This window comes from Mustela nivalis (assembly GCF_964662115.1).
Source record: "Mustela nivalis genome assembly, chromosome: 9".
NCBI lineage: Eukaryota > Metazoa > Chordata > Mammalia > Carnivora > Mustelidae > Mustela > Mustela nivalis.
Window position 1 is genome coordinate 23,608,556 of NC_139028.1, and position 27,799 is coordinate 23,636,354.

Here is a 27,799-nt window from a genome sequence, read left to right on the forward strand (position 1 = left end):
TTATGGGGTTAGTACTCTGGTTTGTGATACGGGTTTCACGTACCACCTTGTGTTTCTCCAGATAGAATGTAGGTCGTTACAGTTCATTACTAATATGTAATTATGTCTTTTTCTCTCCCATTTTCTCTTCTCTCTTTACCCTGCGGTTCTTATGCAGGTCTTGTTCAGCGCTGTGTGATCATCCAGAAGGATGACAATGGATTTGGGCTGACGGTCAGTGGAGACAATCCAGTCTTCGTACAGTCTGTCAAAGAAGGCAAGGCATTTTTTAAAATAGTCTTGTCACTTGGGAGCAAAGAGTAAGAAGAGAAAAGCTTAATGTCTATTGCCTAGAATAAAAGAATCATATAGATTGCAGGTCATATGGCCTGTTTTGTTAAATTGGTCTTTAGTGTCCTAGTTATAGGCATAAATTCACCCCAATTGATTTTCTTTGTATGCACTAGAAAGAAACAGTCTTATTACAGTTTTAGAAACTGTTGCTTTATACATCATCTCTCTTAGAGAAGTTTGTGGAATTTTATTTCTTCATGGCACAAGAGATATTTGTTAGACCAGATTAAAGAAATGGTTATGTGTTCCAAAGCATCCACATTTCACAAAATGACAATAATAATATGTTCTATTACCATATGTTGAGTACTTTCTTTATATTGGGTGCTGTAATTTGAGGTAGGTATTTTTTATTCCCATTTTACAGGTGATATTGAGGTTTAGAGTGGAAAAAAAAAACCCATAAAATTAATCCATGCATGGTCAAACAACTAGAGAGTGGCAAAGGCACATGTTTTTAACCATTTGGTTACTCTGCCTCTCTTTCAAGAAAATTAGCAGTACAAGACACATGAAAAAGTGCTCCATATCACTCGGCATCAGGGAAATACAAATCAAAACCACAATGAGATATCACCTCACACCAGTCAGAATGGCTAAAATCAACAAGTCAGGCAATGACAGATGCTGGCGAGGATGCGGAGAAAGGGGAACCCTCCTACACTGTTGGTGGGAATGCAAGCTGGTGCAGCCACTCTGGAAAACAGCATGGAGGTTCCTCAAAATGTTGAAAATAGAACTGCCCTATGACCCAGCAATTGCACTATTGGGTATTTACCCTAAAGATACAAACGTAGTGATCCAAAGGGGCACGTGCACCCGAATGTTTATAGCAGCAATGTCCACAATAGCCAAACTATGGAAAGAACCTAGATGTCCATCAACAGATGAATGGATCAAGAAGATGTGGTATATATACACAATGGAATACTATGCAGCCATCAAAAGAAATGAAATCTTGCCATTTGCGACAACATGGATGGAACTAGAGCGTATCATGCTTAGCGAAATAAGTCAAGCAGAGAAAGACAACTATCATATGATCTCCCTGATATGAGGAAGTGGTGATGCAACATGGGGGCTTAAGTGGGTAGGAGAAGAATAAATGAAACAAGATGGGATTGGGAGGGAGACAAACCATAAGTAACTCTTAATCTTACAAAACAAACTGAGGGTTGCTGGGGGGAGGGGGTTTGGGAGAAGGGGGTGGGATTATGGACATTGGGGAGGGTATGTGCTTTGGTGAGTTCTGTGAAGTGTGTAAACCTGGTGATTCACAGACCTGTACCCCTGGGGATAAAAATATATGTTTATTAAAAAATAATAATAATTTTAAAAAAAAGAAAAAAAAAGAAAATTAGCAGTACATGCAAATGAATTATGTTTTAAGTAATTAATTTCTTTTACAGATGGAGCAGCCATGCGGGCTGGGGTACAGACAGGTGATCGAATCATCAAGGTAAGGAAAAGACTATTATGGAATTTATTATGGTAGATTTAAAAACAGCATATATTAACCATATTTTATTTTTTTCACTTGAATTCTTATTAAAAGCAGTGCATTGTATGTATTTGTTGACTATGAAAATATTCATTTATTTTAAAATTAATATTACTTTTTACTGAAGGGCATAATAAAAGGCATGAATAAATGGAATCATGCGTATTCTTAGATAGGAAAGTAACTCACTGTGATAAAGATCATTTCTCTCTAGTCTTATCTGTTAGTAAGAAAATCTCATCAAAATATATTAATATGTACCCCTGGGGAAAAAATATGTGTATAAAAAATAAAAAATTAAAAATATATATTTTAATATGACTGGGGAGATGTATCATTATTTGTCAAACTGATGAGTCTTCCAAATGAATTTTACAGAGGTATAAGAATAGCTTAAAAAAATGTTATGTATATGGGTATTGTGTGAGATGACATGGTAGGGATTAATTCAAAGCAGGTTGAGGCCTAGGTATAGGCCTATCAGTCCAGAAACAGGCCTTGAATTCTGAATAGTACGAGAAGCGTGGATTGGTCAGTCATTACTCTTGAGATGGTTGAGTAATTTGAATACTTAAAAAATTGAATCATTACATAGGAAAAGGCACAATGAATATGTATTTACAAACAACTATCTGGAAAAAAGTATTTGAAACTTACTATAGAGTAGAATACCTTGTAAAGAGCCCTTTTAAATTCCTAAGAGAAGAGTAAATAAATAGCCTAATAGAAAAAAAAGGCAAAGAATTAGGATATGTCTCACTACACTTATAACAAAGAAATAGAAATTAAACTGACAGGTGAAGGGGGGCCTGGGTGGTTCAGTTGGTTAAGTGTTGAACTCATGATTTCAACTCAGGTCATGATTTCTGGGTTGTAAGATTGAGCCCCACTCTGGGCTCTGCATGGCATGGAGTCTGCTTAAGATTCTCTCTCTCCCTTTTCTCTTCTTCCCCTTTTCTCTCTCCTTCTCTAAAAAACAAAATAAAATAACATAAAATAAAATGTAAAAATATATTTGGTTGTCAGAAATTTTAAACATTATTGATTGTATACCTTTGGCATAGTTTTTGTATGGTAAAATGGCTACTCTCATAAACTTGTCAGTATAAATTGGGTAGAATCTATTCGGATATAAATTTGTGAATATGTGTCAAGTGATATATATTTTTTAAAAAATTGTTTCAAGAGAGAGAGCAGGGGAGGGGCAGAGGGAGAGGGAGAGAAGGAGTATCTTGAGCAGGCCCCACCCCCAGCATGGAGCCTGCTGCAGGGCTGGTTCTCATTACCCTGAGACCATGGCTTGAGCTGAAACCAAGAGTCAGACACTTAACTGACTGAGCCACCCGGGTGCCCCCAAATTGTATACTTTTAAAAAGTATATAACCTTTGACCAGCCACTTTGCTTTTAGGAACTTACCTAAGGAAGTAAGTGTACAACTGTGAAGCGATATATGCACAGGGAAATTCATTTCATCTTTATCATATTAAAAATGTGTGGGCATGTCTGGGTAGTACAGTTGGTTAAGCCTCTGACTCTTAGTTTTGGCTCAAGTTGTGATCTCGGTCATGGGATCAAGCCCAGCTAGGCCCCGGGTTCAGTGAGAGTCTGCTTAAAAAGATTCTCTCTCGGGACGCCTGGGTGGCTCAGTGGGTTAAAGCCTCTGCCTTCGGCTCAGGTCATGATCCCAGGGTCCTGGGATCGAGCCCCGAATCGGGCTCTCTGCTCAGCAGGGAGCCTGCTTCCTCCTCTCTCTCTGCCTGCCTCTCTGCCTCCTTGTGATTTCTGTCTATCAAATAAATAAATCTTAAAAAAAAAAAAAAATTCTCTCTCCCTCTAACTCTGTCCCTACCCCCTGCACTCACTCACTCACTCTCTCTCTCAAATTAATTAATAATTATTTTTTAAAATTTGTAAATAATGCAAAAGTGCATAAATAAATGGAGGGCTAGAAAAAGAAATTACATTTCATCTACAGCTGTTAAAAAGAATAGATTAGGTCTGCATGTGTATCTATACTGAAAGATAACCACATACAACAAAGAAGTATTTATCTGCAGGAAAAAAGGCAGTTATAATGTATATGTCTGTGTTTGTGTATCTGGTGTGTTTATGCTAGAATAGTGTCTCAGAGATTAAACTTTGTGTGTAACATTGATTATCTCTGATCGGCATGATTAGTATACTTTCACTGCTACCTTAGACACTGATATATTTGACCTTGTAAAAATTAGTATTACTTGAAAAAGAAAAATAACGTTGGTTCCATGTTTGGTATTTTTTCTTAATTTTGTTTAGTGGAGAATTTGGATAACATTTCCTATAATTAGCCTAACTGAAAATTAATTTTCTTTGTAAAGATTGGGTCATGGTTGGAAAACTTCAACTAAATTGCATATTGTGGAAATATTGTTTTTTTAATCTTTTAAACTGATTTTGACAAATCAGTGAATTTGCAAAGAGGTCTTTTTTGTTTGCAAGAGCCCTTCACTGTGAAGGACTTGTAAAACCTGTTGCATGGTATCTTTTGTCATTTTTCATGGTAAGTTATAATGTTGTTTAAGTCAAGGCCTTGTTTTGGATTCAAGTTCATTTTCTTGCAGAGTATATCTTATAGAATAGCAATAAAAGTGAATATTGAACCAAATATATACATACTTTAATATCGTTCTCTGTACTATGTTATATTATAATGGGTTGTATTATGTATAATAATTCCTAAAGTCAATATATCTATTCTTAATGGAATGTGTCTGACATGCTATTATCATTTACTTACAGGTGAATGGAACTCTGGTGACTCATTCAAACCATTTGGAAGTGGTGAAGCTAATCAAATGTAGGTGAATGTTATTCTCAATTTTAATTGGTTTCTGAATCCCTTAAAGCAAGGATCAGAAAACACTTATGTAATAAGCCAGAGAGTGAATATCTTAGGATTTGTGGTTCCTATAGAGCCCGCATTGGGCTCTCTGCTCGGCAGGGAGCCTGCTTCCTCCTCTCTCTCTGCCTGCCTCTCTGCCTACTTGAGATCACTCTGTCAAATAAATAAATAAAATCTTAAAAAAAAAAAAAAAGAAAAAAACAGTCTGTGGGCCGGATTTAGTCTTGGCTGGAGTTCGCTTTAACCTTGCATTAAAGGAAAGTCTTAGGTGAAAATTTTTAATTTACTAATAACTATCTTTTGTTCACTTTATATATGTGGTTGATTATAATATCCTTGTTACTCTTGGTAATATAGAAAGCATATATTTGAAAGAAATGCCTGAGTCATCTGAGGGGGAAGAGATTGAGAATTCAGATGGAATGGCCCAGATAAACTGAAATGGAACTTTAAAAGTCATCTAGCATAGTCATGTTTCCTCAGATAAGTAAATCATTAAATAAAATCCAGGGTAGTGATCTCTTGGAAATCTCTAGAGTTAAGAATTTAGAATCTTCTGGATCAAATTCTTCCATGGTAGACTACAAATAATAAATAGTTATTTATAGCCAAGGAGAAACACTACTATTTTATTTAATCCTATTTTTGTTTTATAGAGTGGACATCTTTCGAATAATTTCATAAACTGAATTCTTTCTTGGCCATCTTACTTTTGAACTAAAGCAGCCCCTGAATCCTTTTTACCTTTCCTTCGGAGGGCTTTTACCTTTTACTTTTTGTCAGGGCTCTAAATGGTCCCTGCGATCTCATAGTTCTTCACTTTAGTACTTTTTAAAAAGAAATGGGATGATCAAAATTAGACCCCCATTCTTGAATCAGTTTGATTATTTATGTAATGAGATTGTGTTTTATATATTTTTATGTGCTACATACATATGATGGTTTATGATTATAAATAAATGTATGCCAGATAACTTTTGCAGAGTATAAAAGATAAGATTATTTCTTTAGATTTTTAGGCTATATATTTTACTCATACCAGTAAATTTTGCTCAGAAAAAGTAGATCCTAGCATTATAGCAGATAAGATGCCTTATCCAATATTGAGAACCTGGCTAAAAACTTAAAGTAACCGCAAAACACTGTGAGCATCCAGAACAGATCTAAATTTGCAGTGCCTCACACCTGTGTACGCTACTTGTGCTGGTCCCTCATGCTCTACTCTGTAATGCATACTCTGGACATAACTGAAGAAGAAAAGGGAAGAAATAGGAAGCTAGTGGAGGCAAGTAAATATAGGTAAAGTTACATACATATATATTTACATATTTATATATATATATACATTTATACATATATATTATAGATATGGGATAAGTAAGGTATAATAGATGACTTTCTGACAGAGCAATACAATTGAAAAACCCTAAAAAGTTTATGTCTCTCAAATTCCCCCAAATCATAGTATTTGTGACCAAGTGTAAAAAAAAAAAAGAAAAAGACTTAGAACCTCAAACACTGAAATAATTGACAGTGAGTTCCATGGGCAGTTAAATAGGGAGAAAAGTGTGAAATAAACATATTTAGAAATTCTACTGAAAAGTCTTAGAGGGAGATTTTGTCATTCAGAGGTCAGTTATCTAGAAATATCCTTGATTTAGAAAGTCTCCTTTCTTCTCGATGCTAGATAAATAACGAATGTCTGTTGTCGAGTCTTTCTGGTCAGGGTTGGTTTTGCTTTCTGTACTTTCTTCCTCCTGTAATATGGCTAGTGAAGTTCTGTCTTCCCCACATTTTAAAAATAATTCACTACTCATTTATTGAATGTTCTTCTCCAATTTTCGTGGGATATTATTTGTCCTACTCATTTTTTAAAGTTGATTTAAAATTCCTTCATGATATTCTATAAAATAGTTAAGCCCTGCCTAATTAGTATCATCTCAAAATAGGATGATTTCTTAAATTTACGTTAAAAAAGTTAATTGAACATAACCATTAATAGATGGTTGCTGTTAACTCACCCTTCCCTAAATTAAAGAGATTATAAATTTTATTTGCCTTCATGTAATATCTGATCTTATGAGTAGTAATTTGCTATCCAAAAATGGCATTGTTCTTTTAGATTTGGGGGGGAGGTCATAAAAAAGCAATGACAAGTTGGATTCTTTTTCTGTGGAGCAGTGGTTAGCAGATGATCAAACTTGTTCACATAACTGGATCTTAGAGAACTGTCAAAGAGGAAGTAGAGAAATGCCGTAAGCAAGAGTTTGACAGTGTTATTTTCCTTCCTCTCTCTCCTCACCACAAGCTGGTTCCTATGTAGCTCTCACTGTTCAGGGACGCCCGCCTGGGTCGCCCCAGATTCCACTCGCCGATTCTGAAGTAGAGCCATCAGTCGTTGGACATATGTCTCCCATCATGACATCCCCTCATTCACCTGGAGCATCTGGGAACATGGAGAGAATTACTAGTCCTGTGCTCATGGGGGTAAGAAGGGGAAAACTCTTAAATGCCTAGTTTATAATGATACCTTTACTTTATATTAAGGGTTTTGCATAAATTTAAGTTCAGAATACTGGAAAGTCACTTCCAAATATAAAAAAATCAACATAATAATCTGAAATGATTAGTGTGTTGGGATAGCAGATTGAATTGAGAAATATTTAACACCTGCCATATACAAAACAGGGTGCCATTCACAAAAATAAAATTAAGATACCCTATATTTGAGGTCCTTGGTTATCTTAGAATATATATTTTAAGGGGACGGAGGTTTGTTTATTTGTTTATTGTTGTGTCCCCAGTTGGCCTGTAGTAGATATTTAAACCCTTGTTGTTTGAGATAGAATCAAGAGAATACGAGTAATTACAATATCAAGGCAGAATGTAGACTTTATGAGGGGAGAACTATTAAGCTCTGTGACAATTCAGAGAAGGGAGGAAGCGCATCTGGTTGTAACAAGGAAGGACTTCATGGAAAGCTATGATTTGAATTGAGCCTTTTAAGCGGTAGCATTTAAGCGGTGGCAATGGGGAGGAAAGAAGCCCAGGTAAAAGAAGTAGAATAAAAGAGAAAGAGCCAAGAAAGCACCAAGTGTCTGGGGGAAGTTCCAGGACTCTTGTTTGGCTGGTGCCTGTTAAGGATTTAAGTAGTGGGAGGTGAGGCTTGAAAAAAGTAAAACTATTTATTTTGAAAAAATCCCAACTACAAAGCTAATTTATATGTAACCGAAGAGATAGTAAGAATCCACTAAAATTTGTGGGGAGGTGGAGTGGGGGGCAGAGAGTGATGTGACTGTAGCGGGAGTTGAGCAAGCTAATTAGATCAAGTATTACAGGTTTGTGAAGCTTCTAAGAAGAGATGGTAGAGAGGAGTTAGGGAGCTGTCTTAATATTTCAGGCAGGAAGTGCTGGGAATTTGAGTCATACATGCGGACCGACAGTACAGATCCAAGGGATGGCCAGTGTAAGATATTATTCTTGTACTAAGGTGACTTCATTTCTCCAGCTAATATCATTATTTAATGTTTTCTTGAACCTCGTTTAATAAAAGTGAAACAGAAGGGCTGAAATCCCCCTGTAACCTTCCAACTTTGAGCGCTGTGTCTCCCAGCCTCTCTTTGTGACCGTTATTTATTTTAGCTTCGCTTGCCCTGTATTGGTTGGTTGGTTGTTGTTGTTGGTTTGTTGGTTTTTTTTTATCTCTTTTCTAGGAGGAAAACAATGTGGTTCATAACCAGAAAGTAGAAATTCTGAGAAAAATGTTACAGAAAGAACAGGAACGGCTGCAGGTACTAAATTAGAAATGGGACTGTTTACAGGCCAGTGAATATGAGTGGGCCTAGTGGAGTTGGTATTTGTTGCGACCACAGCTAAGCAGTGTTGTAATCGATGCCATCCGCTCTTTTATTAAGAATGGAATTTTTCTCTTTTTCCTTGACATAAGTAATTAATTCTCAAAATATTTCTATAACTTTTCAGTTATTGCAGGAAGATTACAACCGAACACCTGCCCAAAGATTGCTAAAAGAGATCCAAGAGGCCAAGAAACACATTCCTCAGCTGCAAGAGCAGTTATCCAAAGCCACAGGCTCTGCTCAGGTAGCATCATTGTTAAAAGTGCTACCCAACTTTTTGCAGGAGATTTTTCTTCTGGGAATGTGTTAAAGAATGTTGCAGTTGCCTTTTTTAAAAGTTATTTTTTTCTAGCATAGGCGGAGAAGATGTCTTGTGTAGCATGTTACAGAATCAATGATGAGCTAAAGAAATGTGGGCTTCTGATTCTTCGTTTGCTCATGACAATCGTATTTCTTTGTTCCACAATCATTTTAAAAGGAATTGAGTGCTTTTGCTTTGATGTGACAAACTACTAAAATGTATTTAGATACATATGTTTACATTTCAAGGCTCATTCTCCCATTTTCAAAGAGAATGGCAGTTATGTTTTTAAGTAGGAACGTAAGATTTTGTAAAATGGCAGGCATTATGCTAAATACAGAGACAAGTATTTTCTCGCTTATCTTCATAGCAACTCCCCAAGATTAGACACTACTGTTGTTTGCCCCCATTTTACATATGCAGTTAGAGAAACTCAGAGATATTAAATAATCTGTCTGAAGTCATGTAACTTAAAAGCAATGGAACTGGAGCTTAGACCTGGTCTGATGAGTTCATGAGCACTTTCACATTCTTAACGACTGTATTTTTCACTGAAATTTTGAACTAGAATTAAATAGAATTTGTTATATCAGTATAAGTTATGGAGATGATGTCTCATTAGAAACTGTAGCCCAACCAGATTTCTATTCTGTAATAATATTCAGGTTAGGGATCTGAAAAGCTCCTTATATCTCATCTTAAAGCAAAATAGACATATCCCTATACCATCTAAAATGGGTAAAAGGTGTTGATTTATTGTGCTCCCTGAGTCTGTGAGTGAAAGCCATAGTTTTGTAGAACTCAAAGGATTCTTTGAGATCACGTAGCCTCATCGGCTTGTTTTAAAGTCAAAAAATCACGTGTTTGAGAAAATTGGAGTCCAAACAGGTTAAATGACTTAGACGAGGTCACACAGCTCTACAGTCTCTTCTGACTTCCTGGTTCAGTGTACTTTCAGTTACACAGTATTTAGTTTTTTCATTACTTTCAATCCCATTGGGTATATGAAATTTTGATTATTATGCCTCAGTAATGTTGACAGTTTTATGTTATAATTACTGAGTGAAAACGACATTCTTCTTCTCTTCAAACAATAAAAATGTGGTTCCTGGTTTAAAAGCCTGTATTACCTTATAGCACTGTGTCCCAGAATTGGCAGTTTATTGAAATTCTAAAGTGTTGGGAGGCAGTTAACCAGAAGTTCTAGTGTAATAATCTTTACTATAATGGGCAGAATATATAAATTATATAATTTAACCAACTATTTTATATTTTGCTCTATTCAAAAGTTTGAACTCTTTTTCTCCTTGCTTAAATAGCACTTTCCCTGTCTTTAAGATCATGCCATTTTAGAACCACAGAATTAGTAGTTATTTATGCTTTAAATCTCTAGAGGTTTAAGCATTCTTGATCATATCAAACTGGCTAGATTTACCAGTCTCCATTTAGATGACAGTGTAAGTCTGTTTCTTTATGCAATCAGTAATGAATTTTTTTATTGTGTTGGTGTGTGTGTGTGTGTCTGATCCGTTTTAGGATGGAGCTGTAGTTACATCCTCCAGGCCTTTAGGTGACCCACTGCCAGTCAGTGAGGCGGAAGCTGATCCTGGTGATGGACTAGGCAGAATTGATTATAGCAGTGGAGACGCTTCTCGGCCCAGTAGTGACAGCGCAGATGTAAGCGTTCTACATCTTGATCTTGTTTTCTTCTTCACAGCTCCTTTCCATATTGGATTTTAAGTTACGTGAATTAGAGGTGTTCTCTTACTACTTTCTTTTTTTTTTTTTTAAGATTTTATTTATTTATTTGACAGAGATCACAAGTAGGCAGAGAGGCAGGCAGAGAGAAGGAGGAAGCCAGCTCCCCGCTGAGCAGAGAGCCCGATGCAGGGCTCCATCCCAGGACCCTGAGACCATGACCCGAGCCAAAGGCAAAGGCTTTAACCCACTGAGCCCCCAGGCGCCCCTTACTACTTACTTTTTATCACCCCCACCTTTCACGCAGCAATTTGATGAGCAGAGTTCTGGACACTGTTGCCTGTGAGTTTTCAATTCCAGAGTTCACTTTTTCCCTTAGATACACATTGTCTGTTTCTTTTGAAGAGGTGGAATTTCCCAGCAGGCCTCTTGTTTGTGGGTTGAGAAGTTAATAATGCTAGTGGTTTTTTTTTTTTTTTTACTGAACCAAGAGGCCAACTGTTGATATCTTTAAGAGCATGTTAATATTCCATTTGTGGTCAGAGTGACTCAGTCTTGAATCATGGGGCACTTTGCCATTACAAAGAGGAAAAACCTTAGTCCTGTTAGATAGACTTGAGTTAATAGCCCTTGTTTAGTAACACTTTCTTGATTAACCCTCAGATTGCCAGATGAAGATGGATATTTGTTAGGAAGATCATAAGAAAACATTTCAAGTTGATTATGATGTACCACCGTAGTTGTATGAATACTTAATCAGCTAAGTTCACTGTTGCTTACTCAACAATCCTTTGTAAATAGTATGCAGTAGTAGGAATAATGACTTAAAAATAGATCACCTCTTTAAAAGTGAAGAAGATAGTCTAAACCAGGGTTTGCAACTGTGGATCATGGAATCAATGTAGTGGGTTGGGACTAGCATTAAAAAAAGAAAAGAATAGGAAATAGTGCTTTGCAAAATGTAGATAAGGTAAGTGCTACTTCTTGTGACTTTTGTTAGATACACACATACATGTACCTCTGTATGTTCGCATGCTGGTTGACAGTATAAAATTTCTTATTGAAGGTCGTGGTAAAAAAAGAATTTGAAAGCTACTGGTCAAGCCATCATTCAGGCCACTTTTTGAGGCTTAGGCCCAATGACTCGGAACTTCATTCAAGGAAAATTGAGGATTTTGGTAGGGGGGAAGGAGATAATGCTAGCAGTCTTATGATTGGATGGGTTGAAGGTTTTAATGAGAAATTTCAATTTTGACTCATGAGAAAAACATTTATTGGGCATACATACCACCTACTGTAATGAGTGTTTTGCATTCCTTGTTTTAGTTAATTCTCATAACAGCCATATGAAGTAGTACTATTGTTAACATAATTTTACAGAGAAAAAAACTATGGCCAAAGGGAGTTAACTAATTTGCTAACTTACCCAGATAATATGTGATCTGTCTACATCTAGCTCTAAACTATCAGTACTCTAAATATAACAAAGGTATTGAGGAGTAGAAATGCATAACATTTTGGGAGAGCAGTGAAAATGTTATGGTATATTAGGGTTATGGATGAAATGGCTAGAGTTTATCTTAGAAACAAAGGCTTGAGTTCAGGTTGTAAAAGACTTCACATTGTTCTAACAGTACTGTTTTTAGGGCTCCTTTTTGCATTCTCCTTTTAGATTTAGTACTCCTTTTCTCTGTTTTTGTCTCTACCATTAGATAGTTTCTTAAGAGGACAGGGACAGTCTTATTTGACTTTGTCTCCAAAGCCTGGCAGATCCTACAATTAGGAATTCACAATAAATGGTACAGAAGAAAAATTAGAATTTTATCTTATATTTCAAGGACTGTTAGGGTTAGGGTTAGCCTTTTAAATTCTCCCAATAATATTAAAGAAGCAGTATCACTATTTTATAGATGTGGAGAATGAAGCCAGGTGAATAGTAAACGAATGTTGTGGAAATCCAGGTGAGAGAAGATAACAGTGCTGACGAGGATAGTCACCGACTGCATGACAAACTAGTTTAAGTCCTACAGGCGTCTGTTTGAAGCTAAAGATGTGCTGCTTTTAGCTTGTGGATCTCCACATTTCTTCCATGCGTTTCTTCTGCTCACTTTTAAAAAACAGTCTTCTTGTAATGTTTGTGATACCATTATTATTGTAAAGCTCCCTGCTATGCTCCCCTCAGAGAAGACTTTGAAGAACACCCCCACACCCAGTTCTCACAACAGAAGCAGGTTCACCACAGATCATCACCTACAATCTAGAGCCATCTGTCTCTGTGATTTTTGTGAATTCATGGCTAATGTTTTTAAAAACTTACTGTGGAAAAATTTTAAGCCTATTCAAAAATAGAGACGAGCATAACAGTCCCTGCTATGTACCCGATCACCCAACCTCTGAGCTTGTCATGGACAAGCTCTCCAATTTGTTATGTCTTAGTCCCTCGTTCTTCACACCCTACAGATACCAGAGTATTTTCAAGTAAATCCGAGGTATTATTTTATTAATCTCTATTCAAAAATAGAGATGAGCATAATAGTCCCTGCTATGTACCCGATCACCCAACCTCTGAGCTTGTCATGGACAAGCTCTCCAACTTGTTATGTCTTAGTCCCTCGTTCTTCACACCCTACAGATACCAGAGTATTTTCAAGTAAATCCGAGGTATTATTTTATTAATCTCTATTCAAAAATAGAGACGAGCATAACAGTCCTTGCTATGTACCCGATCACCCAACCTCTGAGCTTGTCATGGACAAGCTCTCCAACTTGTTATGTCTTAGTCCCCCGTTCTTCACACCCTACAGATACCAGAGTATTTTCAAGTAAATCCGAGGTATTATTTTATTAATCTGTGTCTTTAAGAGAAAAGAAGACTTTTTCAAAAATACAGCCATAATAACATTATCATAAAATCAAATTTCTTAACATGCAATTTGATTACCCTAATTGTCTCATAATGATCTTTCTGCAGTTGGTTTATCTGAGTCTGGATCTAGTCAAGGTCTTCAGCCTTTGGTTCATAGTCTTTTTTAATTTGTTACCTCCTCTTTTTTTTTTTTTCCATGCTATTTTTTTGTGACAGAAACTGGGTAATATGCCCAGTAAAACAAACACATTTTAATTGTATTTTCATGGTGTTGTTTAATGTGTTCATCTCTGTATATTTCCTGAAAGCTATTAGTGAGATCTGGAGTCTCGATCAGATTAAGAACTGTTGTTTGGCAAGAACAATTCATGGGTGGGACTGTGTACATCCTGTTACATCACATCAGGAGGTGAATGTCTGGTTGTCTTTCTGTGACTGTAGATTTGTTTAAGGTGTTCAGATGATGTCAGCATGGTTCCTACATAATCAACTTTTCCATTAAGCTTTTATGTAACGTTCTTACCAGTCATTGATGATCAAAATGCCTGCATCCATTATTTAATTAGTGGTTTCAAAAGGATGATATTACAATTTTGTCGTTCCTTATGTATTTACTAGTGGAATTATTTTACAAAGAATTTTCTCTTACTAGCTTTTAGGTTACCCTAAAATATAGCTTATACAGGAAATGCAGGATAGATACTAGATTCTTATCCCTCTATGTATCTGTTTCCAGAGGAGTCAGTACCTTAACACAATCTAGCAGTCACTAATGCGAGGGGGATTGTGTATATACATGTGCATATATATAATATTTGAATTCGTAGACTTTAACATATTGGCTTATTTTGTTGTAGTCCATTGCAGTCATTACTTTTTATTGTTGCTGAAACTATCCCTCTTTTGGGCAGTGGGAGCCCTTTCGGGTTCTCTTCAGTATTCTTTTAACGTGACATCCCAGTAACTTTGGTAGCTTTCTCACTTTTCAGTGTGACAAGATTATTCTAGCTCTGTCTTTTGTATCTCTTGTCCAAGACACAAAGTCCTCCATTTCTCCAGGTGGGGCTTATATTTAAAGCTACTATTGTCTTTACCGTGTGCTGTCTTGGTATATGTATAAAGAGCATGCACCTTCCCTATTGACATTCACACAGAAATCCCCTGTACCTCATTTTCAGCTGCTCTCTGAAGAATGGCTCCTTTGCTTTGCGGTGTTCTTTATCATCCAGAATTGAAGTTCTGCACATGATATTGTTGCTGGTTTATATTAGGACATCCCAAACATACCATACAAATTTTATAGGAATCCACAAATCACTTTCACATGATACTCACAGAAACATAGGCAGAGGCTTAATTTTATTCATATAAATAGGCAAGAATGCTTTTAAGTTGCATAGAAAGAAGAGTTGGTTGGAGCGCCTGGGTGGCTCAGTGGGTTAAGCATCTGCCTTTGACTCAGGTCATGATCTCAGGGTCCTGGGATTGAGCCCCACATTGGGTTCTTTGCTCAGCAGGGAGCCTGCTTCCCCCTCTTCTCTGCCTGCCTCTCTGCCTACTTGTGATCTCCCTCTCTCCCTGTCAAATAAATAAATAAAATCTTCAAAAAAAAAAAAAGGAAAAAAAAGGAAGAAGAGTTGGGAGCAGAGGGGTTTGAAAGAGCTGGATAAAGACAGAGTTTGACTTTGACATAATGAGTTTGAGGTACATAATAAATCTGGTTAGGATTACTTGGTAGAAATTAGCCCACAGGCCTGGAGACAAAGTACAACTATTCTCTTAGTGTGATGCTATTTATCAACATGAGATTAAAACAACTGAGAGAGTATGTGTCTTGCCAAAGTCAGGAGAACAGATAGTAGAGCCAGGTATTTAGAAAGATATTTAGTGGTTTCAAATACAAATGTGAAATTCAGAACCCTATTTTTTTCACCCTATTTTTCCTTATCCCTTTTTGGTAAGCCTGTTGAAATGAACTGAATGTCTTCTTTTTTTTTTTTAAGAGTCCCAAGAGTTCCCTGAAGGAGAGGATTTGTCTAGAGGAAAACCCAGAGAAGAGTGAAGCGATTCAGGACCCTGTGAGTATGAAATCCATGAAATGGTGGTGCTTTCTTCCACTGTCCTTCTACTTCAGTGACAGACACACCTGATATTTGTGGGTTGGGAGAGAAAAGCTTAAATTTATTAATAAAGAGTTGGTAAATGGAGAGAGCTACTCCATGGTATTTGATTGGCTTTAATGTTATTTTATTTATTATAGTAAAATACACATAAAATTTACCTTTTTGTAATTTTTGACTATACAGGTTTTGTCATTAAGTTATATTTTCACTGTTGCGCAGCGTTGCCATATCTTTCTCCAGAGCTTTCTTCTCTACTCCAACTCAAACTCAGTAGCCATTCAGCACTGCCTCCCCACTATCTTCAGGACTGGGCCACCACCATTTATTGTAAATTTGACTACTTTTGAGGACCACATATGAGAAGCATCATATATGTGTTTATCCTTTTGTGACTGGCTCATTTCATTTAGCATCATGTCCTCAAGGTTCACCCATGTCATAACTTGTACCAGAATTTCCTTCTTTTTTAAGGCTGATAATTATCCACTGTATGTATAGACCATGTTTTGCTTATCCACTCATCTGTCGGTGGACACTTGGGTTGTCTCCACCTTTTGGCTCTTGTGAATAGTGCCGCTATGACCATGGGCGTACAAGTATCTGTTTAGGTTCTTTTAGTTCTTTCGGGTATTTATTCAGAACTGAAATTGTTGGATTTTGCATATTCTTAAGTAAATACTTTTTAGCATTCTGATTTTGTTTTTTACTTAGATTTGTATCAGGTTTTATAGTAAGAGATTTAACAGCATATCGTGACCCATCCGTTATTTGCTACATAAGGACTATTGAAAAATCAGATACATCGGAACAGCTATAAATCAAAAGTTGTCTGAAACCACTCTAAACACATTTATCTTGTTTTACCATTTTCTTAAAAAAAAAAAAAAAGACTAAAGCCTGGGGTTCAAAAAACAAGTAGTAAAAAAAGCAGAAGCAAGTTTAGAAGATGCAGATACAGAGACTGCACTACACTTCAGGAGGGGAGACCACAGCTACGGAGTATTTTGTTTATAACTGGATCGGTGTGCATAGCTTCAGCTAAAAGCTCTCTCCAGATGACCTCCGAATCAGGAGAGCCCCGTTCTCCTTGCTCAGCCCGACATCTTGCATCAGCCATTGTCAGCTTTGAGCTGAGCACACTCTTTCCCTAGATCTTCCCAAATTTGTATTTCTCTTCTTACTGCATGGCCTTTGATTTTAATATTTGTGATCTTTAGCCATCCCGTATTTTTTTCTGTTATATGCATTAATGCCCTCACACCAGCATTTTCAGGCTAACTCCAACTTCGTAAATGAGCTGACAAGTGGATGAGCTGTTGCATGGGAGGGAGATCTGCCAGCCTACAATTTATGTTTGCAATTTTGGTTCTTTGTTTCTCTACAAAATGATTTTAATTTTGTGTGATTACTTGGAAATTGTGTTGCATTACGCCAGCGATTTTCAACCAGGAGTGATTTTGTCCCTCAGGGAGCATTTGGCAGTGTATGGAAACATTTTTTATTGTCATGACTGGGAGGCTGCCACTGGCACGGAGTGGGTGGGTAGAGACCCAAGATGCTGCTCAACATTGTACAATGCACAGGACAGCCCCCACAACAGAGAATGATCCAGCCCAAAATGTCAGCAGTGCCAGAGTTGAGAAACCCTGCATTATGCACTTACGAAAATGAGTTGAAGAGGAAAAAACAGGGTTCAGGGACAGCTTTCAATTATGCGATGTTACTAGAAGTCTTTGTATTAACCTCTCTCCTCACTTCGTCTTACCATTTTTACTCTCATTTTTCGTTTGTCCTGTGGTCTTCATTCACTTTTCTTACTCTGTCTCTTTAGAATTGTAATTATTTATGTAAAGCAACTTTCTGCCTGTGACAAGGTTTATATGAAATGAATGGAGTACACACAGAGTGATTAGAATGAGATATCCATCCAGGAGTGTAGTGAGCAAAAGGTGTTAATTATTTCCAGAGGAAATGTTGTTTTTTTTCCCCTCTCCAAGGAACAGTCAATACTGTTGTGGTTTTCTTTGCTAAAGTGATTCATTGCCTTGAAAATCTGAGAACCACTTCTTTGAAAATAAAGCACTTAAAGAAAATAAATAAAAAGGAATCCATTTTAGTGAACCATTTCCTTTTGATGATTTGGCTTCATTCTTTCTCTGATTTGACCAACAGATAATTTTTCTGTTCTTTTTCTCTAAATGTTACCAGGATACTCAGTCACTCATCGGGAGTCCCTCTCCCCGTGTAGCGCCTCATATTATTGGAGCAGAGGATGATGATTTCGGCACTGAACATGAACAGGTGATGACACTTTATTCTAAAACACAGATTGTTAATTCTTCAACGTGTTTGATTTGTTGTGAAAATGAATGCTTTTTGGAGAATGAAATTCTGTTTTTAAAGATTTAAGGCCATGTCTTAGAACTAAGATTGTTTTATTGCTTGGATTGTTTATTTTAACTTTGATCAGTAGAAATGACTTCACTTTTAAAGGTGATAAGGAGTGATTGACTTACACTTAAGTACTGCATTTTAGGAGAGGGAGTATAATTGTAAATGTATATTCTTTTGGTTTAAAATTCCAGTTGTTTATTGATGGCGCACAGCAGTATGAGTGGCTTGATTCTTGTACTTGTAACCCCTAGTCTTCCTAATAAATAATGAAGTCACTTACTATTTCTGGGGCTTTTTAAAATAACTTTTTGGGATTTTCTACATAGATTTATTTCCTTGTTTACTTTGTTTGTTTCCAGTTTGTTTATCTTTTATTTCTTGTGCTTACCTTGATTGCACTGGTTAGGACTTCCACTGTGAAATTGAATTGGAGTGGTGAGGCAGGACATTCTTGTCCAATTTCTGACCTTGGAGAGAAAGATACTTCATTTTTTATCATTAAGTGAGATGTTAGTGATAGGTATTTTGTAGGTGCTTTTTATTAGGTTATAGAAATTTACTTTTCTATTTCTGGTTGAGAGTTTCCATCATGAATGGATGTTGAACTTTGTTGAATGATTGAGATGATCATGTGGCTCTTTTTTTTTAAATTTATTTTCTTAACATGGTAAATTACGTTGATTGATATTAGCATGTGGAACCAGCTTTGCATCCCTGAGATAAACCACAGTTGGTCGTAATGTATCTTCCTTTGTATGTGTTGTTGGATTCAACTTGCTATTATTTTGCTGATGATTTTTATATTGGTTTTAATGGGGGATATTGGTTTGTCGTTTTCTTTTTTTACACTGTCTTTGGTTTTGATATTTGGGTAATGCTGGCCCCCCGTTCTCTTTTGGGGGGGATTTCATTTATTTAGAAAAATAGCGAGAGTTGGTGAGAGGGACACAGGAAGGGGGAGAGAGAGCATCCCAAGAAGAACCCCACCCCCAACCCCCCTGTCCCCAGCACAGGGCCTGGTGCTGGGTTCAGTCCCACTACCCTGAAATCATGACTTGAGCTGAAATCGAGAGTCAGACACTTAACCAGCTGAACCACCCAGGTGCCTCTAATGCCAGCCTCTTAAAATGACCTGAGAAGTATTCCCTCTTCTTGTATTTTCTGAAAGAGATTGTGAAGAATTGGTATCATTTGTTTAGATTAACTTTCTTCTCTAATTTATTTAGAGATGTGAGAACTTAAGTGGAAATTGTCATTCAAGGTTACTTTAGGTTTAACTAGTAGTTTTCTGTACTTGCTGTCATTAGGGAGCATACAGTGCTTCTCAGAGTCGTCTTTCTTTAAATAATACACCTCCATGTCATACCATTTCTGCATTAGCTCAAAAGAAAAGGAAGATGTTTATTTCATTAATAGGCAGAAAACCTCCCGTTTCTTTTTTAGAAGTGTCGTTGATGCTGGTGTTTGCATCCTGATATATAGACATCTGAGCTTCTCCATCATCGTCTTCTAAACTTGCGTTCTCCTAAGATAGTCTCTCTTCCAACCTATTTCTAAGAGGTTATTAATTTTCAGGGGAAGAGATTCCATAAGGCTGTGTGCTAATACGTTCCTGTGGAATTTTTAAAATCTTGTTTTTTAGGGTAGGTCAGTTTGGGTAGTTGTGTTTAACTGAGCTTAACCTTACATTTTGCACCTGTGTGGTAGAGTTCTTGATGTATGCTTACTTCCTCTTCTAGATCAATGGGCAGTGCAGCTGTTTCCAGAGCATCGAACTGCTGAAATCTCGCCCTGCTCACCTGGCTGTTTTCTTACACCACGTGGTCTCACAGTTTGACCCCGCTACACTGGTAACGTTTTCCAATGTTTAGCCGGTTCAGAGTTCTTACACTGATTCTCACACCATAAAACCTCTCACTTTTGCAAGATGAGTTTCTAAACATATCAGGATAGATACGTAAGATAGATAAAATGCAATTAATTTTATTTTTTTTAAAACTTACTATATTTTTAAAAAACATGGTAATGATGACATTCCTTATAGTGGCCTACTTGTTGGAAACTTTCCTACTTGAAGATCTAGCAGGTGACATTTTTCATGATTTCTCCCTTTTTCTCTCTTTTCCATTTCTTCCTATACTACAGCTCTGTTATCTCTATTCAGACCTATATAAGCAGACCAATTCCAAGGAGACTCGTCGTGTCTTCCTTGAGTTTCATCAGTTCTTCCTGGATCGATCCGCAGTAAGTTACCAATTAATACACAGTCTTTGCTGTGGTGCATTGAGTTATTGAACTCCTACTTCCAGTCTTCCTTCCCCTGGTTTTGGACTTTACTGTTTTGGACTTTCTGATGTTTGTACTGTATCTTAGTTACTGATTACTCTTGACCGCTACTTTCATCATTTCTAAATGAGTTGCAGACTACGGTTTCTCACAGTAGGTGTTAGGGGTTATGTATGTATATGTGTGTGTATATATATGTGTGTGTGTATATATATATATATATATATATATATATATATATATATATATATATGTAGGAGTTTATACATGTGCATAATGAAGAGAGTGCAAAAGAGAACACAAATGATATGCATACAAATGTGTTAGGATCCAAAGGCTAATACTTGCATAATGAACTCCGGTTGACCTCTTTGAAGTTTGAGGCACAAGTTTAACTAAAAAGTGGTAGAAAAGATCTTACATAATTGGTAATAGTTTTTTATTTTACCAGGAGAAATCTTTATAAGGTTTTTAAACTACTGAGTGTCATTATTCTTAGCTTTGCTGTAGGGTAAGTCACAACCCTTAATGCTCCCTGGGCCTACCGCGGCTTCACTTCTCTCTGATGACCCACCTTCCCTCTCCTGGAACCTCATCGCTTCCTCTCCTGTCGCTTCTCAGCAGAGGACCTTGCAGTTTCTATGAGAAATTTGAAGTTTCTGTAGAAGAACTTCTACCACATATACCCCCTGGCCTCATCACCCTCTGCGCTCTGGCCTTTCTCCTGAGGCCGGGGAGAGCTTGCCTTCTTTTCTCCAAGGCCTGCTCTCCCCCGCCCTTCACCTGGGTTGTATTTCCTTCTGCTTGCTCAGCTACAGGATCCAAGCATTTGTCATCCTTCCCTCAAGCATCGGCAATTTTTTGTTTTTTTGCAGAATCGCTCACATTAGCATGCAAACATCGTGAGTTTACCTAAAACAGACAAACACAGAAACAGTCTGGCTCCACTCCTCCCTCCAGCTCTTGCCCCATTTTCATTGATTTCCTTTACGAAGTTGCCTCCATTCCTCCCCAAGGTGGAATACACTCACCTTCTCAGGGAGGTCGGCCCTGGCTAGCCGCTGTGAAGTTTTACCCCTTCTCTTTCCATCACCTTTACTGTGTTATTTTTGTCCATAGAACTTTTATTTCTGTATTTATTTTGCCTCTGTCCCTGCTCTTCGGCCCTGAATATAAAGCTCCCCTGAGGGCAGATATTTTTGTTCTGTTTGTTCATTGCTGTTTCTCCAACATGGAATAGATCTGGTACAGACTGATCACTCAGATGTTTATTAAGTGAATTCATTAGGGTTCTGATTATACTGCCATTATTTAAACTATTACACATTATACTTAAGATAATTTACTTCATGGGGGCGCCTGGGTGGCTCAGTGGGTTAAGCCTCTGCCTTCAGCTTGGGTCATGATCCCAGGGTCCTGGGATCGAGCCCCGCATCGGGCTTTCTGCTCAGTGTGGAGCCTGCTTCCCCCTCTCTCTCTGCCTGCTTTTCTGCCTACTTGTGATCTCTGTCTGTCAAATAAATAAATAAAATCTTTAAAAAAAAAAAAAAGATAATTTACTTCATGGAAAAAGGACCATATATTGAAATATGTTTGACTTTTATATTCCTTTTTTTTTAATTGAAGTACCATTGACATTCAGTATTTTATTAGTTTCAGGTGTACAACATAGTAATTCAACGATTACATATATGATGCTTACCACGAAAAGTATAGTTATCATTTGTCACTATACAAAGTTATTACAGTGTTGTGGACTATTTCCTGTGCTACACTTCTCATCCCCATGACTTATTTTTCTTATAAGCTTTTATTTTAATTCCAGTTCATTAATATACAGCATTATGTTAGTTTCAAGTGTACAGTGTTAGTGATTTAGCAATTCCATGCATCATCCAGTGCTCCTCACAAGTGCCCTCCTTAACCCCCATCTCCTATTTCACTCAACCCCACCTCCCTCCCTCTGGTAACCCTCAGTTTGTTCTCTATAATTAAGAGTCTGTTTCTTGGTTTGTCCCTCTCTCCTTTTTCCCTTTGCTCATTTGTTTTATGAGTGAAATCATACGGTATTTGTCTTTCTCTGACTGACTGACTTAGCATCATACTTTCTGACTCCATTCATGTCACTGCAGATGGCAAGACTTCATTCTTTTTTATGGCTGAATAATTTCCATTGTCTATATATGTACCATCTTTATCCATTCATCAATCGATGGACACTTGGGCTGCTTCCGTATCTCGGCTATTGTACATAATGCTGCTATAAACATAGGGGTGCATATATGGCTTTGAATTAGTGTTCTCGTATTCCTTGGGTAAATATCCAGTAGTGTGACCACTGGATTGTAGGGTAGCTCTATTTTTAACTTTCTGAGGAACCTCCATACTGTTCTCCAGAGTGGCTGCCCCGGTTTGCATTCCCACCAACAGTGCAAGAAGGTTCCTTTTTCTCTACATCCTTGCCAACACCTTTTGTTTCTTGTGTTGTTGATTTTAGCCATTCTGACAGGTGTGAGGTCATATCTCATTGTGGTTTTGATTTGCATTTCCTTGATGGTAAGTGATGATGAGCATCTTTTCATGTGTTTGTTGGCCATCTGTGTGTCTTTGGAGAAATGTCTGTTCATGTCTTCTGCCCATTTTCAAATTAGATTATTTGGTTTTAGGGCGTTGAGTTTATAAGTTCTTTAATATTTTGGATACTAACTCTTTATCAGATATGTCATTTGCAAATATCTTCTCCCATTCCATACGTTGCCTTTAAGTTTTGTCACTTCCTTTGCTATGCAGAGCCTTTTATTTTGATATAGTCCCTGTAGTTTATTTTTGCTTTTGTTTCCCTTGCCATCTAGAAAAAGACTGCTACAGCCAATGTTAAAGAGGTTACTGTTTATGTTCTCTTATAGTATTGTTATGGCTTCAGGTCTCACATTTAGATCTTTAAAATGGTTTGAATTTATTTTTGTGTATTCTGTAAGACACCGGTCCAGTTTCATTCTTTTGCATGCTGCTATCCAGTTTTCCCAGTACCATTTATCGAAGAGTCCTTTTCCCATTGGATATTCTTTCCTACTTTGTCAAAGATTGGTTGACCATATAGTTGTGGATTTATTTTTGTAGTTTTTGTTCTGCTCCGTTGATCTGTGTGTCTATTTTTGTGTCAGTACCATATTGTTTTAATCACAGGATCTTTGTAAATATAACTTGAAGTCTGGAATTGTGATACCTGCAGCTTTGCTTTTCTTTTTCAAGATTGCTTTGGAGGTTCAGGTCTTTTATGATTCCATACAGATTTAAGAATTGTTCTAGGTCTGTGAAAAACGCTGTTGGTATTTTGATTGGGATAGCATTTAATGTATACTTTGCTTTGGGTAATATAGACATTTTAACAGTATTTGTTCTTCTAATCTTTGAGCGTGGAATGTCTTTCCATTTCTTCTTGTCATCTTCAGTTTTTTATTTGTTTTCAGAGTACAAGTCTTTCACCTCTTTGGTTAGGTTTATTCCTAGGTATCTTGTTATTTGTGGTGCAGTTGTAAATGGGATTCTTTTCATAATTTCTCTTTCTGCTGTTTTATTATTAGCATATGTAAATGCAACACATTAAGTAGGTACACAATACAAGTACCTTGATTTTGTATCCTGCGACTGTACTGAATTTGTTTATCAGCTCCAGCGGTTTTTGGTGGAATCTTTGGGTTTTCTGTATATAGTATATCTTCTCATCTGCAAATAGCGAAAGTTTTACTTCTTCCTTACCAGTTTGGATGCCCTTATTTCTTTTTGTTGTCTGCTTTTTGTGGCTAGGACTGCAGTACTATGTTGTTTAGAAGTGGTGAGAGTGGGGGTGCCTGGGTGGCTCAGTTGGCTAAGTGGCTGCCTTGGCTCAGGTCACGATCTCAGAGTCCTGGGATCGAGCCCTGCATTGGGCTCCCTGCTCAGTGGAGAGCCTGCTTCTCCCTTTCCCTCTGCCTGCCTCTCTGCCTACTTGTGCTCTCTCTCTCTCTCTCTCTATCAAATAAATAAATAAAATCTTAAAAAAAAAAAAGAAGAAGAAGAAGAAGTGGTGTGAGTGGACATTCCCCTGTCCTGTTCCTGACCTTAGGGGGAAAGCTCTCAGTTTTCCCCCATTTAGTGCTGTTAGCTGTGAATTTTTCAAATATGGCCTTTGTTGAGGTATGTTCCCTCTAGACCTGCCTTAAGGAGGGTTTTTATCACAAATGGATATTGTACTTTGTGACTTTTTAATTTAATTTTATTTTTTTAATATTTATTTATTTGACAGAGAGAGAGAGATCACAAGTAGGCAGAGAGGCAGGCAGAGAGAGAGGAGGAAGCAGGCTCCCTGTCAAGCAGAGAGCCTGATGGGGACCTTGATTCCAGGACCCTGGGATCATGACCTGAGCCAAAGGCAGAGGCTTAACCCACTGAGCCACCCAGGCACCCCACTTATTTATTTTAAAATTGCACGTTTGTACCTCTTAATCCCCACCACTTATTTCACCTGTCTTCCACCCCATTTACCCAAAGCAGCCACAGTCTGCTCTGTTCTTTTTGTGTGTTTGTTTGCTCATTGGTTTTAGCTTTTAGATTTCACATAAAGTGTAATCGTTTGGTATTTGTCTTCTCTGGCTGGACCAGTTTCCTTAGCATACCCACTTGGTCCATTCATGTTGTTGTGAATAGCTAGATGTTGTTTTTGTACGGCTGAGTAATATTCCATTATGTGTATCTACCACACCTTTATTCATTCATCTGTCAATGGACACTTAGGTTGCTTCTGTATCTTGACTATTGTAAATAATGCTGCGATAAGCATGGGCTGCATATATCTTTTTGAATTAGTGTTTTCATTTACTTTAGGTAAATCCCCAGGAGTTAATTTCACATTTCTTAAGAGCTCCAAGCTAAGTCAGATCTTTATTTTGTTTATTAAATTTATGACCATTAAAGTGTAAGAACCCTGATAGATTTATTTGCTAGTTATTCTTTTATACTACTAGTGATATTTATTTCATATAAATACAGAAACAAGCATGTAAATCCTTTTTTGCATTTGTGCTAACAGTACTTCTAGGATGGTTAATTTGAGATACTGTGTGGCAACTTCAGTTAAAGAGAAAGCTTTGACATCTATTTCACTGTTCTTCAGAAAAATGTTAGAGATCTTAATTTTCAGCAGTGACTTATTTTCGAATGTAATGTTTTAGATCTTACAGGAATTATTTAAGTTCTGGAAGTAGATGACTTAAGTAGATATACAATACAGAGTAAGCACAAAGAGGTTAAGATTATTACTCTAGATGCAAAATAATTTTTTTCCCCGAGACATTTCCCAGATTGATGAGAGAGAAAAGACAACTATGTGGTAACGGGACCAGAAACTGCAGTTATTATGGGGGAAATCTGAGCTAAGTAGAAGTTAATTATGACTCAGTTACCTTAGTTGGCACAACAGTAAAAACTACAGGTGGTTATTGGCAATTTAATACTCCAAAGCCTCAACATTGACATCCAGTACCTCCTCATGGGGGTGTGAATGTTGTGAGGGTTCTTTAACTTTACTTAGGAAATTACTGGCAATATGTGGGCAGTAGTCTCAAATACAGCAAAAAAAGTCATGATTATATGTGACTACATTTTTCATACAATATACACATAATTTAGGTTTTAGCCTAACTATTGATTTGAATGATGTATAACTGAGTGTTCTAACAGTGACTACAGATATTTCCCTTATAGCATGATCCTTGGGGAAAGGGGGTTTTTCCGAGTTTAAACAGTGGGACCTTTTAGAGCTGTGACATTCAGATAGGATAAGTGAACTTATATCTGCATGTGAGCAGATAGAGCTATCCAGGTCACATCTCTTCACTTTATCCAAGTACTTATACATGCATCTTGGAAAGTCCTTATTGGTGTTTAACTTTTTGTTTGCATTTTTGTTTCAGCACCTGAAAGTTTCTGTGCCTGATGAAATATCGGTAGATCTTGGTAAGTGTGGAGCGTCAATATCCTGGAGAATTACATCTCTGTAGAATTGTAGCTCAGCTCATCTCTCAAGTTTTTATTGGTCATGTGGTGACCAGTAGGGCATCTGAATCACAACGGAAAGAGAGTTTGTAATACATTTAAAGGATAGTATATGAAATCTGCATTATTAGGTAAAATACATAAAATGTAGTAAAGACCTTCTCTTTGTCCTTCTCCAGGTTTGCACCAAATAGCATTGATATGTTGCCAATTGTAATGCACAGAGTATACGTTTAAATCACATAACTCCTTGCTTTTTCTTTATGCAGAAAAAAGAAGACCTGAGCTTATACCCGAGGATCTACACCGCCATTATATCCAAACTATGCAGGAAAGAGTCCACCCAGAAGTTCAGAGGCACTTGGAAGATTTTCGGTAAGCTTGGTGGGTGATATAAGCCGGTATGGTCATTCTGAATTAACCTTCTTTTTAGGTGGGAAAAGGTTACACGTTAAGTCCTTGGCCTAGCATGTAGTCTTCATCACTGTGATTAAAACATAAATGAACACCTGGAGCCAAAGAGCTGGTGTGGTGCTGAGTTTGTAGTCCCCATTCCACAGGTTTTCAGGATTTGAGCTCACTGCTCTTCTAGGCCAAGCGTGCTCCCTCAGGATGTGTGTGTTCTGTGGAGTGATCGCCCTAGAAGTCTTTTTCTCTGGTGTCCTAGGTGACTGGGGCCCCAGGATAGAAAACCGTGACATTTTGCCTGTTGCTAGAAACTCATAGCTGTGGAAACTCTGGTGAAGCATCTCCAGAAGGAGATCATTCTTCTGTAGGCCACCTCAGGAAGTTTGTCCTGTTCCCTCCAGGCAGAAGCGTAGCATGGGGCTGACCTTGGCTGAAAGCGAACTGACTAAACTTGACGCGGAGCGGGAGAAGGACCGGGTAACTTTGGAGAAGGAACGGGCATGTGCGGAGCAGATTGTTGCCAAAATCGAAGAAGTGTTGTAAGTCCCAGAAGTATGTGTGGACGTGTCCTCTCTCCTGAGATGCTCGTGATGCTTAGAGCGCACTGTGAGCAAACTCAGAAGGGGTGTTGCATTGTGTGTGTGGAGTTATGTACTGGGGTTTTAATGTTAAAATTTTTAATTTTGCTGATGGTTTAGAAAAGTTCTTGTGTTCCTTCGTCTGGGTATTGGTAAAAGGAGTAACCGTAATCTGCAACAGATCAAAAACAGGTCAAGCACTTTGAGTGGTTTCTGTTCATAGGTTTTGAAACTGTTTCAGGCCAGAGAATATTGACAGTTGATGACCTGAGTGAGAAAAGCCTGTGGTCCCTTGAGGGGTTTGAGTTCTTTTGCTGTTTTATGCCCAGTGATAGAGATTGAGGGTGGCCCAAAGCACCTGGTACAGTTTCGTTGTTGTTTCGGGTATCTGAGTTAATTAATAGCAATTCTTTCATTAAATGTCAGTATTTAATTTTGAAATATTTTTATTTTTAGGATGACTGCTCAGGCTGTAGAAGAAGATAAGAGGTAATATAGCTGGGCTATTTCCCCCCTAGAATTTTTTGAAAAAAAGAAAC

The 27,799-nt window shown here is 37.4% G+C and overlaps 1 protein-coding gene across 9 annotated transcripts in view; it reads left to right on the plus strand.

The window, feature by feature from the left end:
* The window catches only part of ARHGEF12 (Rho guanine nucleotide exchange factor 12), a 146,698-nt gene that overhangs the window by 82,705 nt on the left and 36,194 nt on the right, over positions 1-27,799 (plus strand). For 5 of the 9 annotated variants that reach the window (XM_082683680.1, XM_082683681.1, XM_082683682.1 and 2 more), the window contains 15 exons: positions 158-256; positions 1,743-1,792; positions 4,614-4,671; positions 7,025-7,203; positions 8,430-8,507; positions 8,698-8,817; positions 10,411-10,551; positions 15,442-15,516; positions 17,770-17,862; positions 19,695-19,805; positions 20,101-20,199; positions 26,193-26,235; positions 26,544-26,649; positions 27,084-27,221; positions 27,717-27,749. In XM_082683680.1, the coding sequence (XP_082539806.1) occupies positions 158-256; positions 1,743-1,792; positions 4,614-4,671; positions 7,025-7,203; positions 8,430-8,507; positions 8,698-8,817; positions 10,411-10,551; positions 15,442-15,516; positions 17,770-17,862; positions 19,695-19,805; positions 20,101-20,199; positions 26,193-26,235; positions 26,544-26,649; positions 27,084-27,221; positions 27,717-27,749 (1,423 nt within the window). The remainder of the gene's footprint in view (positions 1-157; positions 257-1,742; positions 1,793-4,613; positions 4,672-7,024; positions 7,204-8,429; positions 8,508-8,697; positions 8,818-10,410; positions 10,552-15,441; positions 15,517-17,769; positions 17,863-19,694; positions 19,806-20,100; positions 20,200-26,192; positions 26,236-26,543; positions 26,650-27,083; positions 27,222-27,716; positions 27,750-27,799) is intronic. The other 4 variants (XM_082683684.1, XM_082683685.1, XM_082683686.1 and 1 more) reach the window with 1 other exon arrangement.